Genomic DNA, 19,886 nt, shown 5'->3' with positions numbered 1-19,886 from the left:
TTTGAAAATTAAACCTATACACTGTATGTATTCTAGGTGTTTCACGTGGTCCCAGCCCTGTCAGCCTTGGAAACCAGGACACCTTGCCTGTTGCAGTAGCCCTTACTGAATCTGTTAACGCCTACTTTAAAGGAGCAGATCCCACAAAGTTAGTTAAATAGTGAATTGTTTTGAATGTAATGTTACACTAAGAAACACACTGAGTTTACTTTTAATATTTATGGGGGAAATGTATATAGAGTGGAAGGGGGATTCAAAGGGGTGGTTTTTAACATGGTATAAGTGACATGAGTGGCTTATTGCTCTATATTGGCCTGCATCCCACTAGGAGTTGATATATCTCTGGTTTGCAAAAACGCATTCAGTGAGAACACTGAAAATGAGAAGGGTTTTTGTCATAGTCAGGTAGGTGCTACATGTAAATTTGGGCAGCTAAAAGCACCTCATTCTCTATATAACATCCCTTGCTATGCTACCTAGGCCTTACCTAAGCATAGTCACGCCATGTTTTCAAAGCCTCAAAAATATCCGAGACTACTGTATGCTTAACCAGCTAAACTTTTTTCTTACCTCATCTGACTTCCAAGTTAAAAGTGGCAGTACATTGTCACATTACTACCTTCATTCAAAATAGATGTTCTGTTTGTAATCCAATTCAGCAGACTGTGAAAGTACAGTGATTGCTTTAAAATTGGCAGTAAAGCTAGGCAGTTAATGAGTTGCAATGAAACCAGTGTTTCCATTCTTTTCTAGATGTATTGTGAAGATTACTGGTGATATGACAGTATCATTCCCAAGTGGGATTATTAAAGTCTTCACCAGCAACCCATCTCCAGCTGTGCTCTGCTTCAGGGTGAAAAACACAAGCAAACTAGAACAGATTCTTCCAAATGCACAACTTGTATACAGGTTTTGTACTTTTAAATATATCTCTATATATATAAAATATTATTTGTAAAATGTGAGCTTTTGTAAGTGTAAATCAGAATTCTCTACAGTCTTGATGATTTGCTTTTACATAGTTTAATTTCCTGTTAATCCTGTTCAGCTTAGTTCTTTACCACCATTAAAAGTCTCAGTGATCACAGGACGTGAAACTTCTGCTGAAAGTAACAGGAGCCATAAAAAATAGTTTATAAATGTAGCTGGTTTTTTATATGCCTTTCTAAGTTATTTCTTTATACAGTAGTTGTAAGATTAAGTGAAGAAATAGTAGCCTTAAATGGAAAACAAGTAGTAGGAGCTACACCTATCTCATTTGTCACTCACTAGAGTATTTTTAATCTGATCATTCCTGCAGTAGGTCAACATAAACATTATCTCTCGGGTGTGTTGCAATATTCTTGGGATAATTCTTATGAAAAAAGGCTGCTGATTGACTAGGATAATTGTTGAAAGCCACAGCACTTGGAGATCTCTTTTAAGAAAAATATAAAGGCTGTAATTATTAAACAGAATTGTATTTCATCTGAGCAGTGTCCATTTAATTTATTGTAGAAGTTATTTGAAGACTAGTTAAGTGCTTTTAGATGCTACATTTTTTAAATTACTGAAACAGTCAAACCATAGCCATCCATTCTTTTGTATCTAATTTCATTTTGATTGTTAATACTTAAAGTAATGAATAATTCATACAAAATAGTTTCATTACTTTTTGATACGATAGCTGAAATGTTAGCAAGTTGTACTGAAAAAGTATATTTTGCAGAAAAGTTACAATGTCCAGTAGTCTTGTCTGAATGCTGTAACAGTTCACCTAAAATTAGAAAGGATGCATGTAATGGATATTTAACAAAGCTAAACCCATACAGTAATAATTAGACTTTTCATCATGTATTACAAAGGGTATCCCATTGCTTGGTGTTGAAGAGATTAAAATTTTTATAATGAGAGTGATATTTGTGATGATATCGTAATTCGTGATCTGAATTGCTCTAATGGTTGTAGAGCAACAGAAAGATTTTACTACTGGTTTCATTTATTTAAGTTGTGGAAGGCCTCTGTAGTGGTGTTTACATTTTAAAGAAAATGGAAAATGTCATGAATCACAACAATTAATTGAGACCCAATTTCTTTAAACTGCTGGTACTTATGTCAGTGTTCTAGGACACTCAATCCACTGCAGTCGTATTTACTGTGTTCCAGGTGCTCATTATCAGCTTTCATTCTGCGGGTGTACTCCCTAGGGATGGATGCCTTTCTTCACTGTATACACAAACATTCAGAAGAGATCTTTCATTCTTAACTGACTTTTGTCCTCCCACGTATCCCCACAGCACCTAAGTGTATTAAAATTGTGTTTTATTAAGCATAAAATCAAAGTTCAGCATTAATTCCATCTTGTGATGCAAGTTGTCAGTGGAGGAAACTCACTGCCTATTGCCTGAAAAGAGAAAATGTTAGCAGATACAACAAACATTTAATTTGTCTTAATGATTAGAAAGGTACAATTGTGTGTTACAAAGTACTAGAACAAATTCTTGTTTGAAAAAGTGAAGAAGAGGAATGATCTAATCTTAATATTTTAGTCATCCAAAATAATAAAACTTGGTATTGCCTTTCTCTTCCTTTGTAGTGATCAGTCACAAAGTGATACCAGTACTAAGGATTTTTGGATGAACATGCAAGCTATAACTGTCTACCTCAAGAAATTATCCGAGCAGAACCCATCTGCATCCTATTATAATGTAGATGTTTTGAAGTATCAGGTAAGTACTTCCGTTTTTTTTTAAGGAACTCTGTCAGGTTTGGTATCTACACAGAAATTAAAGGAATTGTTCTTTTTCTGACAGCGTGCAAAGGAATCTGTCAGTCCAGCCATTGATACCATTGTAGTTTCCACATTCTCCCAATACAGTTTAAAGTCTTGGCATACCAAATCTGTAAAAATCATGTTAGGCACACAGAGTTCCTGAGAAAGATGGAAGGAACAAAACATGTCTTTGGATTGCAGAGATGAGTACTGTGGAAGAATGATACGTATTTAAGATCTTTACTGTTGGTGAAAAATGAGGCATTGGCATGCAGAAGTTGTGGCAGACAGAAAGATGTTGGGCTGCCAAGGACAGGGGAGAGGGGCCACCAGGACATAGAACGGTCCTCAAGTAGACCAGGAAGGTGGCAGACATGCAGCAGCACAAGCTGAGCTATGGAAGCAGCATCCAGCCCTCCTGCAGGAGGAAAACAATGCACTGAATAGGTAAGAACTGTTTTGCTGTCTGCCTGTGCCAAGATGATGTGTATTCGCTTTCACTTAGGGCTGCCTGGGCAGCTGAGCTGGCACATGACTGCTAAGAATGAAGTAATTTTGCCAAAAGAGTGCTCCCTGTGTGAGGCAGAACACAAGACTAAAACAAAACTATTTTGATTTATAAAAGCCAGAAGAGGAAGGAGCCTCATGGGGCAGAGGGAGTTTAACCCTTTTCTTTAGCTACTTTAATTTAAAATAACAGGAATTACTTTAGGCTGCAACAGGTCTTCAGAATACTGCAGTAAGGACTGACAGGCCTTGATCTTTTGTCAGGATTTACAGATACGTTCATTTCCATCATTCCCTAATTCTGCCCCAAAGGTGAATATTTTAATTAATGCCTTTCAATGGTTTATTCTTTTACAGGTAACTTCAAATGGCATCCAGTCCACTCCCTTGAATCTTGCAACTTACTGGAAATGTAATGCTAGCACTACTGATGTGAGAGTGGATTATAAGTACAATCCGGAGTCTATGAATGTGCCTAGTATGCTGTCTAATGTCCAGGTTGTGGTACCAGTAGATGGAGGAGTAACAAACATGCAGTCACTTCCACCTGCAAAATGGTAATACTGATTATTTCAGATTCATTTCAGTGTTTTCATTAGTGTCAACCTGAAAACTTTCACTGGAAGAAATGTTTGATTTTTTTGGTGTCTTCATAAAATGCATAGTATCAGATGTTCAGGACATTTTCTGATCCACAACAGATCATGTGCAGCCAGTTCATGTAAACTAAAATAGACAATGTGCTCCCATTCAACTGCATAATAATGCCAAGCTATGTGAAGTTTCTTTTGTCTGGTACACAGGGTAGACATTTTTAATATACTGATTTAAAGCCAAAAATCTTAATGTTTAAAAAAACCCACATTTTATATTTGTGTCAATATATCCATATCTATGGATTATATAGGAGGAGTAGAAGAAAAGCCATTCTTAGGATTTCTTGATTATTTGGGCTTACAAATTAACTTCTAGTTTAAGTAGTTTTAAAACAAGCTTTAGTAACTCTCCATAATCCAAACCACACTGGCTCTCAGTTTGAGAGTTGTGTGGATTATTGTCTGAGCAGTAGCTACCTGCCATCACTTTCGTTGCTTGTATTTACAGTAGCACTTGAAAGTGAGACATAGATCTCTGGTAACTATGTTTCTACAAGTCTGTGAAAACAGAGGATAGTGGTAGTAGGCATAGTAGTACGTCCCTGAAGCAAAAGATGAGCAGAATACAATCACTGTGCCCATGGCATGGCAGTTCATAGGTACTTGCCCAGCTCTATCATAATTCATGGACTGTTTATTTCCAAGAATACCAAGTTGGAGGAAGTCAGGCCTTGTTAACCTTGTTACTTACAGTTTACCATATAAAGCAAGGTTCAGAAGAAAAATACAAACTTGATGCATTTGTCAGATAGGTTCTGATGTTTCTGAGACAACACATTTAAATGTGTAAATTGGACAAAGTAGTATAACATTATCATTATAAGTGGAAAAAATCCTGGCAAGACTGAATCTTTCCTAACTTGGTATTTCAAAAGAGCAATAGTTTTAACCAAATCATCTTAAGCTTATTCTGAGCAAGGGCGGGTTTAGTATCCCGCCTGAGTAAAACGACAAGAACATCCGATGGAGCCAGTCTCCCCAACCAGGCTTCTTCCACAAACCCTCTGTAATGAAGCCTGATTGAGGGCAGGAACACCCACCCAGAACACCTACTGTTAGCTAGGAAGAATCTCAGTGACAATTTCATTGCAAATTCATGAGATTAAGGGTCTTGAGCCCAGATTCTGTCTTACCCAAGGCCAGAATTTTGAGCCTGGAAAGCTTACCAAAAAAACCCAAAACAGTCATGTCCCAGGCAGCTCTAGTATTCGTTTTGCTGCTTGTTTGGTCTAGTGGGTTGGGTTGGTGGGCGTTTGTTTTTTTAAAAATAAATGGTTTATAACTTGACCTCCTGCATGTAATGGCTACCATCTGTGCTACTTGTGTGTTTATTTCACTCCTACTACACCAATGCCAAAAGCAATTTCAAACCTATCAGAACTTCATGCTGCTTGCATCTTGAAATTGTTGACTTTCCTTTGATGGGACTGCTGCACCATGCCTCATGAGTTAAAATACCATGTCAGCTTGGAGACTGTGGTGCTCAGTGCCCTTTCCTGTCCCTTTACAGCATCAGCAGTTAGCTTAAACCATGTGTCATTTAAGCCAACTGGTTTTACTAGAATGGAAAGGGAATAAAATTCATGCTGGCAGGAGTCTCGCATAGGGGAGAACAATCAACATTGCTCCCCCTCATACCATCATCATGAAGCTTTTACACTGCTTCTAGGGTATTTGCCCTGTCCTTACCCCCTGAGAACAGAGGGCTCTGAGCTGTGGAGCTACAGCAGGGGCACAGGACAGCATTAACACTGTAAAAAGGTGGTGTGTGCTTCTGAACTCTGCTGCTCTGGGTCAATGCAGATACACACTCCCTTCTTGTTTGCTTTGTATAGCTTTCCACAAAATTATCAAGTATTTTTATAAACCTCTGTTTAGAGATTCTTGTATCACACAGATGTAAATCTGGGGAACTAATAAGCTGAAACTGGTGCTTACAACTGACCTACCATTCTCTTGCAGGTGTGCAGATCAGATGAAAGCATATTGGAAAATATCTAGCATTTCAGAGAAGTCTGAGAATGGAGGTAAGTTTTATCCTCTATGTCCTCATGCCTGTTTACATGTCCTCCCATGCATTGTCTTGTTTACCAGTCCACCTGCTTCTCAATTAATTTCCTCCTGAAAGATTTCATGGTGACTAAACAGAAATGTATTAATTAGTTATAAAAGGAAAAATAATGAAGCACCATGAAAGCAATTAGTAGCCCAAAACTACTAGTAGCCCAAACCCCAGTTTAGACTGGGTATAAAATTATTACATCAATGCTATTTGGACATATACAGAACATATGTTTAATATCTGTGTCTTTCCATATACTGACAATTCAGATAAAGTAGAAAGTAGTAAGTGGAAGAACTTGGGGGAGGCAGGGGGGAAAAAAAAAAATCCACAGGTCCTGTGCTGAGGTGGACTCAAACAAAAGATGATTCTTGACCAACATTTGGAGGGTCTTTGTTTTGGCTATATACAGATGAAGGGGACAAAAAATGAATCTGTGCATATCTGCTCACAGTGGCAATTTATGTAGCATTTTGTAAGGTACCATCAGCTGTCTGATGTCACAGCCCTTGCAGCTTCTGCAGGTGCAATATTTTTCTGCAGCAGAGGAGCAGAAGACAAAGGGAAGCATCTCATCCTTAAAGCAGTGTGTCCAGCAGGTCGAGGGAGGTTCTCCCTCTGTTCTGCCCTGGGTGAGGCTTCATCTGGAGTCCTGTGTCCAGTCTGGGCTCCCCAGCTCAAGAGGGACAGAGAACTTCTGGAGAGAGTCCAGCACAGGGCCACCAAGATGATCAGGGGACTGGAGCATCTTCCTTGTGAGGAAAGGCTGCGGGAACTGGGGCTGTTCAGCCCAGAGAAGACTGAGACTGAGACAGTAGTTGAAAGGTGTGTGTCAAGAGGATGAGGCAACATTTTTTTCTGTAGTGTCCAGTGACAGGACAAGGAGTAATGGACAAAAGCTGAACACAAAATGTTCCACTTAATGAAAAACTCATTTTCTATGAGGGTGACAGACTCCTGGCATGGGCAGCGCAGGGAAGTTGTGGAGTCTCTTTCTCAGGAGGTTTTCAAAACACAGTCCTGTGTGACCTGATCTAAGTGGACCTGCTAGAGCAGAGAATTGGACTACATGATCTTCCCTTGGAAAGTCCCTTCCAGCCCCTTCCATTCTGGGATTTCCTGAAAGCCTCTGTGGAGAAATGAACTCATGGTGTAAAGGAGAGTCCTTTAGCTTTGTGAACAGTTTAGTGAAGGGCATTACAGAAGCAACATATTAGCTTGTAAATGTGACTGACTTCATATAAAATCTACAAGTGTGGAAAGAGAAAACCATTCCTGCAAAGGCTGTAAAATTGTGGCTATTGTTAAACAAAATCAGAGATAATTTTCTCTGATAGAGACATTGCTGTATTCTGGTGTTCTTTATCCTTCATTGACCTCACAGTTCTTTGCCATCTGTCTTCCATTACAATCACATACAGACTGCCTTTTTTTCCCTCCTTCTCCAAACTGTGAAGCTTTTTTAAAGGAAACAAATCACACTAGACCACAAATGCAGCAGATAAAGAGCTACTATACACCTGCAGAACTGCATAAAATGGACTTCTGGTGATGTGGATTGCAGCTTGTGTGTGCTCAGTAGACTCACCTATATCCCACTCGTTCTGCTATATTCCCTTCTCCTCCCACCATCTTTTTTCCCCTTTTCTTTGAGTGTAACACACAGTACTCACACTTCAGTGTTGATGAGGAAGTAATACTACATCGGTCTTACACTTAGGGAAACAAAAAGGGAGTTGTACACTCTTAATATTGGGACAAATGGTGAATTCTTCTTTATCTTGGTGTACAGGGTGGTGAAATGTTCTGGGGTTTTGTGGTCCAACACATTATGTGAGCTGTCAATTGCAGACAAAGGTGAAACACAGAACAAAATTTCAAAGCACTTGATTATAGGATTTCTATACTTCCAGTGGAATGGAGTTCCAGTTTACCCAAACTATGACAGACCTATTGAAGAAATTAAATGGATCTTAAGCCAAATTTATCACAAGCAAGCGATTGCATAGCAATTTGACTCATTAATTCCTTAATTAATTCATTAACTTTTTGGCTACTAGCTCTCCTCATCATTTAGCAATCCCTATTGACTAGGATAGTGAATTGTTTTAAAGAAGTAAAAATAGTTGACTTTCATTATTATTACATATTTTTCCCAGCATATTTTGCAAGAGTGAGAAAAGGGCTTGTTTAAAAGCTAGAAAAAGAGACTAGTAACAGTGTTGTGGTTTGGGGTTTTTTTAAGTGCCTTGCAGTGACTGCAGAAATACACTTAATTTTGAACTATTACTGCTTTATAATAGCATTACAGTGATGAAACTTCAACACTGTCTCTGAAAAAATCAACTGAAATTTGTTGGGAAAAGTATTTCATCAGACCTTGTCTTGATTAGGAAAATAAGAATGTCATTCTTCCTGGTATATTACTGTATAGTTGCATTTCTTCCAGTGGTTTTGTTCATGGACATTGATACAGACAGTGTGACCACATTTAAAAATCTTACATCTGCTAATGAGACGTACCACATACAGGATGGGTGGTAGTAAGTACTTACAGACCCACAAGCATAAATGACTATTATAGGGACCAATCCAATATTTCAAGTAACAAGTGATTACCAAGCTGTCTGACATACACATTCTGTATAATCTTGCAGAAGTGTGTTGTGATGGTTTTAGCCCTGGCTGGGTGCCAGATGCCCACCAAGTTGTTCTGTCACTCCACCTCCTAAACTGGACAGGGGAGAGATAAATATAACAAGAGGTTTGTGAGTCAAGGCAAGGACAGGGAGATCACTCGGCAATTAGTGTCACCAGCAAAACAGACTCAACAATCAGAACACAGCAGGGAGATGAGAACTAAAACTGAATCTTAAGACACCCCCCACCTCTCCTTCTTCCCAGAAATGTCCTTCCTTCCCCCCCAGCAGCCCAGGGGATGGGGGTTGCAGTCAGTTCATTACAGATGGACTTTGCTGCTGCTTCTTCTCAGGGGGAGGCCTCCTCACATTTCCCACTGCTACACTGTGGGGTCCCTCCCACAGGAGACAGTCCCTCATGAACTTCTCCAATGTGGGTCCTTCCCATGGGCTGCAGTTTCTCACAAAGTGCTCCAGCATGGGGCCTCCCACAGGGGCAGCTCCTCACACCCTGCCCCAGCATGGGTCATCCACTGGAAGAACAGTCTTTCAGGAACCAACTGCTCCAGTCTGAGTCCCGCACAGAGTCACAAGTCCTGACAGCAAACCTGCTCTGGCATGGGCTCCTCTTTTCCCATGGGCTCCCAGGTCCTGCCAGGAACTTGTTCCAGGGTGAGCTTCCCTTGGAGTCACAGCCTCCTTCAGGCATCCACCCACTCTGGCGTGAGCTCCTCCATGGACTGTGAATGGATCTCTGCTCCCCACTGGCCTCCATGAGCTGCAGGGGCACAGCGGCCTCACCATGGTCCTCACCACAGGTCACAGCAGAGTCTTTATTCTAGGGCCTGAGCACCCTTCTCCCCCTTCTTCTGCACTGGCTTTGGTGTCTGCAGAGATGTTCTCACATTCTCACTGCCTTCTGCTGCTGCCATTTTGCAACTGTGCAGCAACTTCTTCCCCTCTCAAATATGTTACTCACAGAGGTGAGTAATTGGCCAGGCCTGGGTCAGCTATAGGTTCATCTTAGAAATGACTGGCATTAGCCCCGTCAGCTACCGGGGAAGCTTCTCGCAGCTCTTTATTTAAAGAAGCCACCCCTGTAGCCTCTCCACTACCAAAACCTGGCCAAGGCAAAGCCACCACGTGTGTATCATTCATTTTCAAATTGTTCACAAGCCTTAGAGTATTGGAAAAAACAGACCTTCACTCTCATGTCTCTTGAAAATTTACGTAGGACAGCCACTAGGAGTAGATCTCAAAGGTCACCACGTTTAGCTTCACTTCTTACTACTGAACATTCTGGGAGATTGTCCTGTTCTTGCAAAACAACCGGCTTTTCAGTTTTGTTCTTTTCTTAGGTTCTGGATCCCTCAGGGCAAAATTTGAACTTTCAGAAGGACCCAGTAAACCAGCAACACTTGCAGTGCAATTCATTAGTGAAGGAAGCACCCTTTCAGGAGTAGACGTAGAGCTTGTAGGCACTGGCTATCGGCTCTCCCTCCTTAAGAAGAGATTTGCCACTGGTAAGACACTGTCATGCTTCTATGTTCAAATTCATATTCTGAAATGTCATAATAATTATAAGATATGAAACTGTTAAGTGATGCATTAAGTAGTTATTTTTCATTAAAACTGTTTCACAGTTTTTGGGGGTTTCCATAGTTACTCAAACTGCTCCCAGGAAAATGCTGGCAAAAATCTGCTTTATGTACTGACTGCTCAAAACCTACCTTTATTTTTTAGGACGGTATATGGCAGACTGCTGATGTACCTGCGAAAGTCATTGGATCAAAGGAGTACAAGAAGCTCACTCTGCCCTCTCTGCTTTTCAGACACTATTTTAACATGCATTAATTTTTTTTTTTATTGTTGCCTACTTTAAGGTTGAACTACAGAACAGAAAATGCACTTTTAAAAGTCATTTTGCAAACCTTTTATCACTTTATAATAGCACTGAAGTTAACTTCAACACTGTCTGTAAATGATCAACTGCAATATTGGGGAGAATTTTTAAAAATTTTAGCAAGTTTATATAGATGAAATCAAAATAGTAATCCATAGTTGTAATGAAAGTATGAAATCATATGTTATGCTGTAAACGCTAAACCCTAAAATGTAGGAGAGCAAGTAAGAAATGTTTGAGCCTTCCATAAGTAATACTAATTCTTCAGATTCTTGAATTGCCAGTTTTTAAAGAAAGCAGAGGCAAAGTCTCATGTGGTTCTTCTGCCCACTCATCTCACAAAACCAGCCGAGTTAGAGATGTATAAAGGAAATGTAACTTGATGCCTGTGTATCATATATGATTAACACATAAGTCGTTTCACATAGGGGATTTTTTTAAGTGCAATGTGTTACAAAATTGCAAAAGACGGCAGAGATTTACTTCTGCAGCTAGTAGATTTTATAGGCGTTGTGTTTGAATTAATGCTGTAGATTTAATTTATTTTTATATGAATTGCATAACGTTTGTGCCTTTAAAAAAAGCCTGTGCCTATCCAATCTGTTACTCACATGCCTCGCTTCCTTTTTCTAAGTTTGACTCTTCATCAAGAAAGCACGGTGTTTGTATAATACACATGATGTAAAAATTCCCGTCACTGGGATTTTAGAGGGCAGATTTGCAAAAACTGGAGGTTGTTTTAAAAGAGATTTTAAAGACTGGATTACTTCCTTATGGGGTGACGGCAATAAATGTGGCTGTAGCAAAGGGAGATGCAGCATGCAGGACTTTGAAACTTGGAGGTAGTAACTTCAATGTCACCAAAGACGAGAGTCCTGAGACATCACCCAACATGGTAAAAGCAAACTTTTGAAAGCATTTCCCTTCTCTTTGAATGCAAGTCTTCAGACTCTGAGCGCTTTTGGGGTTGTGTGGTGTGAATGTAAACACAGTACTTGGGGATGAGTAGCATTTTAGAAGGGTATTTTATGGCAGCAGGATGACGAGTACTGCCACTTCCGTCAGTTTAGCTTTTTTCTGTAACTACTAGTTTTAATATTTCTGTTGTCATCTAATCTGCTTGCCACAGCCTAAGCACAGGGAAGTGACACATTAGTAACCTTTTTTTAAAGCAAGTTGCTAATTTAGAAAATCTGATTTGTATTTGTATGATCAAGTGTTTTTATTCAACGCCACAATCGAAAGTATTGGGGCGACACATGGGGATTTCGTATGACCATTTTGAATACTGATAAATGTTTCAGATTCTCTATTGAAACAGTAAAATGTGCTTGAACTAATTCATGCAAAACCCATAGAGAATTGGACTGCTGAAGCTTTACAGGAAACTAAGCTTTGTAGAGGCTACATAAATTCTAATGCATACTGCAGGAGTTCCATTGTTAGCACTAAGCATGTACTGTACTGCAGATTTGATTGGAAGAGTATGTTTGGCTCTTAATTTGCTAATCTTACTGAATGATAAACTTGTAACTTATAAAATGGTACAGTCTTTTTACTGGAATCTTAATTGTAATCTGCTTTGCAATCAAACTGTGTTTAACATGACAATATTTTATCAATGAAAACCCAAAACTGTATTGGTATTTCAGTCAAGTATTACTTTAATTTCTAAGTTAAATGAAGTAGTTATGTTTCAGCACTTTTAAACTAGCCTTCATTCAGGTGATTATACATACATTTGCATTGGGTGCAGGTTACAATTTTGAAGCCATATAAGTTTGTGTACACTTTTTGTAAAGAAATTCAAAAACAATGTAAAAATTACATGTAGTCTGATAAAAAAAAAAACAACCAAACACCACATCTAGCAAGCTGGTTCTTGCTTGTGTAAACATCAATATCCATTGTAGCTGCCTCCTGGGAAAATGAATTTGTAAACACAGCTCTAAAGGATCTGAATTTTTATGAATTGTTACTATGTCAGTCTGTAACTTAGAGCACACAAGTTTATCTTACAAAAATTGTAAATACTTCTGATTTTTCATAAAATGTAAATTTTTAAAAATGTGCACCCATAATAAACATGTAATATATAATTTTAATACTGATTTGTATTGCCTATACTTTTGCAGTTTGTCCCACAGAGCTTCTAATCAATAAGGTAACGAAGCCAAATTCTGCCTTTATTGAATATTTTTAAAGTGTTGATTGAATTTTAAGTGATGGGGGGAGAAGTAATGCACAAACCTTTTTATGTATTTAAAAAACATCATAGAGAAGGCAGGTGGAAAGAGGACTTCTACAAAGAGTTGCATCTTTACTACACTGGAATGCCTGAGATGCCTGCAATGGCCCATGCCTTCACTAAACTGATACACTTAACTAAACTTTGATCAGGCAAAACTGCGGATGTGTTTATCAGAGAAATCTCAACTCTGTAGATTTGAACTGCTCTTTGTAAGTAGTGCTATCAAATGCTGTGTGCTCCTTGACTTTCTTAATAAGCCTCTGTTTCAGTGGCAAGGTGAAAGTAATTCTTTCTGATTTCTTATGTTCCACCAATCAAAACAAGTAGACAATTTAGATATTGCTTTGTCAGTCTGAGAATAGTCCTTCTGAGCTGTGAGCACAGAAACAAAAGTCAGAACAAATGAGTTTGTTTCTTTCCTACTAATTCCACAGCCTGTGTAAGTTTAGTAGGTAATGACATATCTAATTGACTTTCTCAGCTGGCTGGGCATGACTGCAGTAAGTACCATTCTTGTCATTCTGGAAAACAAGCGTGTCCAAGGGCTTGATTCTTATCTTCTGCTGGAAGGCAGGAGTGAAGAACACGGATGCCTGATGGTCAGACCGAATGGCCCAGCCAGCCCAGCACTCTGTCTCCAACAATGGCCAAAGAACAGACTATGGCATAGAGAAATCACAAGCCATTTCCTTTCTACTTCCCCTGCATCCTCAGTTGTTGGCTAGGGATGTGAAAGGGTACGAGGCTGCTCAGTTCTTCTAGTCTTCATGGAACTTGAAATGTCAGAGGTCACTGCCCTTGCACTTCTGGTAACATTTGACTTCTATTATTGTAAGCCAGCACTCACATACTGCTCACAACTACTACAAACTGGATTTATACTGCTCAGGGAAGTTTGTGATTATCTAAGTACATGATCAGATAGTTTTTCAGGGGTAACTGACTACCACTGCCAAATATTTTTTATGTAGGGTATTTGAAGGAGTTATTTGATTATGAACTGGAACAGCGTGGGAGTTATAGGTGTGGCGGGTTTTGCTATCTAACTAGAGAGGCAGGTCTTGCATTGTGCCAAAAAGGATTGCATTTCAAGTCCTGTGTGTTTGAGAAGCTTAAGATAAGCATCTTAATATCTGTATACCTTTTGTTTTCTTGGAATTGACAGATAATTGGTTTCCATTTCAGTTGTCATGAAAGAGCAATTTTACTTCAGAGCATGCAAGAAAAAATTCCTCCAAGGACAGGGTAAACCAGAAACAGTTTAAGGTACTAAAGCAGCAAATGACATTTACTATCTGGTGCCCTTGACTGGCCTCTTAATTGAAAGTTTAATATTTCATTATTACACTACTGAGAGTATTCCTTCTCAGCTCCATCTTCACTGATGTGTTGATTTTTAAGTTTTCTCTTAGTTCATTAAATAAACAACAGAAAGAATAACAATCTTTACAGAAGAAAATAATCTTAAAAACAAGAGGCCTTTTCTGAACTACTCATTAAACATTTAATACTCAAATTCTGCATTTTCTTTTCTCCTGCTGAAATCACATGTCCGTGTTCCAAGTCACTTGATAACAAACAGTAGGCTGGCATGGCTGCTTCTAGTGAGAAGACAGAATAAATTTCATTTTGTTTAAGGTGTAAAATGCAGAAGACTACTCCGTCTTGTGCACTTCAGATGGCCACTGTTATTGTGGCATAGCTTCTCTAGGTAACATAGAGAAAACCACTACACTCACAAGAGACAAAATCAGGAAATAACATGGAAAAACAAATGTGGGGTCCACTGTTTCCTTTAGATTAAGGGGAAGAATATGTTTTTGACACAACTTTCCCACAAAGGAGTTCAGAAATATTGAAAAGTCAAGATAACAGGCTATTAGAGCTATTGTCTTGGTGTGTTGCAAGGTATCTGAAGAGACTCTTAACCTTCTCAAAACTGAAGTGTTATCTTTAACAGTGTGGGAGAGCATGCAGGATGTCTTCCTTTAGAAGGAGTGCTGCTCTGTCTGTGAAGCTGTGAGGTAGAACATGGCATTGCTGCACTCTGTGCTGACCGAGCCTGGGGAGCACAGTTCACCCGTGCATCCTCCTTTGCTTCCAGGCAAGAATGCATTTCCTAGAGGGAGATGTGGGGAACCTGTATCCGCATTTCCCTGAGCTTTCCAAGTTGCTGAAGTTGGGAGCACTTCTGCCAGCTGATCCCCCACAAGACACCATGAAGACACACATTAGAATGCACAGGGTTTTGCAAATAGTGTCTTCCAGCCTTTCCTCCAAGGGGTCATCCATCTCGAGACATTCCTACAGTAACCAGGCTTTAGTCAAGAACAGCAAAATCGTAATTTGTGTTTCAAGAAGCTGTGTAGGCAGCAGCAATGCAATCCCCTGCTTTTCATGCTGACAGACGTTAGGAAAAGCCAACAGTTGTGCCAAGTTGAAAAGAAGCTTTTAAAAAATTTATAGCCACACAACAGCAGAAACAGTAGCATCCAGAAGACATATTCACTATTTTGACTACTCCCAACAGTCTACAAGTAATTATTTTAGCATCTGGAGCAAATCTTAAGACCTTGCTGCAGTGTCCGGCAGCACCAGTAGCCTGCTATGTCCACTTCACAGAAGCTGTCAAGTATTTGTTGCATTCTGTAATGTAGACAACACAGTTTGAACATGAGACAGATTTCTGCATCAACCCTGTAAAAGGTAACTGGTAACATCTAGGATCTCCTGCTTCTATATTCAAACCCCTGTGATCTCTTTCTCTGAGAAAACTGCAGAGTATTTTTAAGAACTTTGTTAGTGTCCATAGTGAACAACAGTATCTACCATCACCCATCTATTGAGTCCAAAGGTGGGTTATCCAACTACATTAAAATTCTTAAGTGTCTCCTGGACACTTCAGTGGTAATTTCCTTCCTCTCATGGTTTTGCACAGTAGCTGCTTTCCTCTAGGAGGGTCCTACACTCTGAAGAAGCTCCCATGCTTGCTGGCTGTGAGTTGTAGTGCCCCAAACTGAGCTCAGAACTGGAGGTTAGAGTATAGAGGTTGTGGAAAGAAAGAAACACCAATGAAATGCTTTGTTGCTAAACAAAGAATCATAAATTATACCTCATCTTGAGACACCTGGCTGGATTGCACTAACAAATTCTAGTGACAACCAAGTCACTATTACTTGATTGCATTTGTTGCTTATAACCAGGTTCAAGTACTATGAGCACATGGTACTTCAGAAGATTTTCTAGATGCTCATAAAGCAATGCATATACTAATGAATCCTGTGAATCTGGGAGGGGTCTCAGGGGGTCTCTGACCCCTCCCCAACCTGATCCTGAGCATCTCTTGGGTCTCCTTGCCTCAGTTGGGGATGTTTGGGGGTGTCCCTGTGGGTCTGGGGGTGTCCCTGTGGGTCTGGGGGGGGTCTCTTCACATAACCAAGCTGGCTTAGGTTACAGCTTCATGATGAGCCAGTTGAACAGTTCAGTGTTGCCAAAAGGTATAGGCCATGCTCTCCATCTTCACCCACCACACTTTGTACCAGCTCCGACATGCATCATATCTGTTTATGAGTCAACTTAATTCACCAACAAGACATATATCAAACCCAGAAAAAGGGAAAAAAACCCCAAGATGCTCAGTTGAGCCAACTGAACCAGCCTGCACAAGGATCTGGCAAACACAGGACACAGGAAGTCTCAACCCAAGAGCAGAGAAGGGGTAGGGATTGAGACCTCACCCTTCTGGCAGCACCACATCATCAGCCTGGCTCAGCTGATCAGTAAACCACAGAAAGAGAGAAGAACTAAAACATGACATAATGGAAGACTTCTCTTAATAGTGGCTATAAACACTGAAGTCATAAACTCTGAGAGATTGATAAGAAAAGCAAAGAAACACAGGGGGTAGGAAAGTCCATGCGGATAGTTCAACCGAGGGCAACAGAAAGGAGTGCATTCAAAAAAAAACCAACAAAAGTGTTTCATTTCCACAGTGCTACTAGGCCCATAGTAGCTGGAAATGCCAGAATCAGTGAGAAAACTGAACAGGGAGGAAGAAAAACACTCAAGAAATATTTTGCCACATTTCATAAAGGATATCTAGATTATGTAGTCATATGGTGAAAATGTTTTGCAATCCAACAGTATCTAAAGAGAGATGTTAACACATCATATACTAAGGCTAAATATTTTTAAGCCAGCAGGTCAGATAAACAACATCCAAGAATTTAGGAAGTTAAATAGGCCATACTGTGGAAATTTTTACTTCAGTGAGTCTTAAAACACTGGAAATTATTACATTAGAAGAAAGCTAACAATCCACTATTACAAAATAAAAGGTGGCAATCCACATAGCTGTAATATAGAACTTGGTAATAAAATTAAAGCACTGTTGAGATAATTAGTATCAGTCATAGATGTACTGAATAGAGGTCTTAAACTAATTTAGGATTAGGCTGAAAATCTGGATCAGAAAAGCAATAGGGTCAAAGGAAAAAAAAGATTTATGTAATTTACCTGATTTAGCAGTACACAACATTTAGGTTTATAACTAGAGCAACGCAAGAACATGATAGAGGAAAAAAATAGTTTTAAGATGTAACTAAACAGAGAATCAAGACAATTAGATAAAGCAAGCAAAACATTACCAAACAAATCAGCTCAGGCAAGGTTTCTGTACAGAGAAAAAAAGCAAAACAAAACACAAAAACCAAAAAACCCACCCCAACTACTGTATTTATGATAATATGCAAAAGTACTGTCTATGATTAAGCTAATACTTCCTGATTTTTTTTTACTTCTAAACAAGACACACTGAAACATAAAATGCAGAGATAGAGACACTAAAAAAACACCCAACCTATTCCATTTAACTTACTTTAAAGCCAACATGGAGAGAATTTACAAAAAAAAAAAAATATGGGACTTGCACAGTGAGTGGAACAGGACACCAATTGATTTGAGTCTATTTTAGACTATCAAAGTCAAAGGAGTGACTTCATCACAGCTGATATGAACATAGATAGAAAAACACAAGGCCTATGTGTATCTTCTCCTCGTTATGTGTATACCCAACCTAGCAACCCCATGTTGCTTTTAAATAGAGGCATTAATGATGAACAGAAAATGACAAATCTTTTAATAGTGCTTTAGAAATGTGCAGCTTACATGGGCAAAACCTTCCCCGAGTCTATACTGGGTCTCTGTGTGTAGTGGATAAGAAAAGGAAATGCTCTGCTTCCAGCTATGCCTCCTTCTTCAGCACAACCAACCTGCCTTTCTCCAGGCTTCAGCCCTGAGCACAGCCCTCAACCAGGGAACACTCCTATATTGTGCTCACCTTCCCTTCCTCACCCCAGTGGCATCACAGCACAGCACAACAGGTCAGGGGTTACCAGTGCCACCAGCTGAAGCATCTGCCATGTCTTTCTCCTAAAAATCAAATGCAAATGCATGATAAGCAAACCCAACAAATTAAGATGCAGATGCAAGATACGGGTGTACCTCTCCTGGCCAAAGCAAAACTATTTGTTTTTTATTAGGGTTAATGCATAACCTTCTTGAATTTTATTAATTGTTAATCATTTCTCTCTAAACTTCTTAATTTCCTTTAAATACTTACAGGGGGCTTATAACAAAGATGGGACAGACTTTTAGTAGGACCTGTAGTGACAGGACATGGGGTGGTGGTTTAAAACTAAGAGGGTAGATTCAGGCTGGATACAATGGAGACGTTTTTTTATGATGCAGGTGGTGAAACAATGGAACAGGTTGCCCAGCAAGGTGGCAGATGCCCCATCCCTGGAAACATTCAACATCAGGTTGGACAGGGCTCTGAGCAACCTGAGGTGACTGAGGTGAAAATGTCCCTACCCATGGCAGGGGGAGCTGAGCCTTTAAAGGTCCCTTCCAGTCGAAAACTTTCTACACTTCTTTGGTTTACTAAAAGAAATATTGAATGAGATTGTTGCATTCACACACTTTAGAGGGACAAGATGGGCAGAAAGAGATACACAGAAAGGGCAGTGACTGCCAGCCAGGTCGTGAGCACTCTTGGCATTCTCATGCCGTGAGGAGAGCAGTCATGTTGGGTTTGTTCTTAGACCCTTCCTCAGTTCCTCCTGGAAGAAAGATCTTCAGAGGTCACTAGGGTACACTACTTGAGTGTAACACCACAGACCCAGTCAGCTGCTATTCTGGGGAGAGAGTATGATGCCTAGTTCACTCTCCCTTCTACTACAGCCAGCATGACACTCTTTTCTGTGGTTCTTTTGTAGCTATCTGCCAAATTGCAAAGCAGAGCTATTTAAGAGTTAATTAAGTTTGGTTCAAAAGCTTACTGAATGCTAGCAGAGATGCTTTTTTCATTTCTGAGACTATGAACTGACAATTCTAATAAAACAAACATTTTTTACATACTCATATTTCTAAGTATAGCTCTTTTGAACCTACCAGAACTTAAATAAACCAAAACACACAGTTCTTAGTTATTCATTTGAGCTTTGCAGTTTCTATGCACACCAAGTGCTTTCTGTGAACTGGCTGTTAGAGAACTTAATGGGAGTTGGGGAACTGGGTCACTATAGCTTCTGCAACACCATCTCACTTGGTCCACACCGTAACAAGCCAGTTGCAAGTTTATAAAGTCAAGTCTACTATGTATCACCTCCATGTGTTCTTCAGCAGCTTGAAGTATACTAATTAAAGGTCACCTCTAACTGAAACAAAGCAAGTAGCACCAACCTTGACTGGAGAATCTTGTACTGTGAACTAGAAGCACTAGATACTTCTGTGGTGGTTACATTCTCATCTGGACAGTTTAGAGTCTGGATTCTGTCACTGTTTTCAAACATCTAAAGAAGCTCCACTGATAGCATTTAGTGTTTTGAACTGAAGCACAACCTCAGCGAATTCAGTATTTCTCATGCCTATCTCAGAAGAGAGGAAATTAACAGCTGTGACTTTATTGACCAGTCGCGTATTGCTCATAACAGATTACCATGTCTGCTGCACAGTGGAATTTTGTTCTAGAAGTGACCAGCATTTAGTCTTACTTACTTGTACCCTCGTCTCTAGAGATAACCATCATTATGCAAACAATCCAAACCACATAAATGG

The 19,886-nt window shown here is 39.6% G+C and overlaps 1 protein-coding gene across 9 annotated transcripts in view; it reads left to right on the top strand.

The window, feature by feature from the left end:
* The window catches only part of FCHO2 (FCH and mu domain containing endocytic adaptor 2), an 84,083-nt gene extending 71,459 nt beyond the window's left edge, over positions 1-12,624 (top strand). For 7 of the 9 annotated variants that reach the window (XM_062017409.1, XM_062017408.1, XM_062017414.1 and 4 more), the window contains 7 exons: positions 37-148; positions 754-909; positions 2,576-2,708; positions 3,617-3,816; positions 5,878-5,942; positions 9,975-10,139; positions 10,360-12,624. In XM_062017409.1, coding sequence (XP_061873393.1) covers positions 37-148; positions 754-909; positions 2,576-2,708; positions 3,617-3,816; positions 5,878-5,942; positions 9,975-10,139; positions 10,360-10,382 — 854 coding nt within the window. In that variant the 3' untranslated portion in view covers positions 10,383-12,624. The other 2 variants (XR_009820806.1, XM_062017412.1) reach the window with 2 other exon arrangements.
* The last annotated feature ends 7,262 nt before the right edge of the window (positions 12,625-19,886 follow it).

Source organism: Colius striatus, chromosome Z (assembly GCF_028858725.1).
Source record: "Colius striatus isolate bColStr4 chromosome Z, bColStr4.1.hap1, whole genome shotgun sequence".
NCBI classification, from domain to species: domain Eukaryota; kingdom Metazoa; phylum Chordata; class Aves; order Coliiformes; family Coliidae; genus Colius; species Colius striatus.
This window is presented reverse-complemented; position numbering and strand designations above follow the sequence as displayed.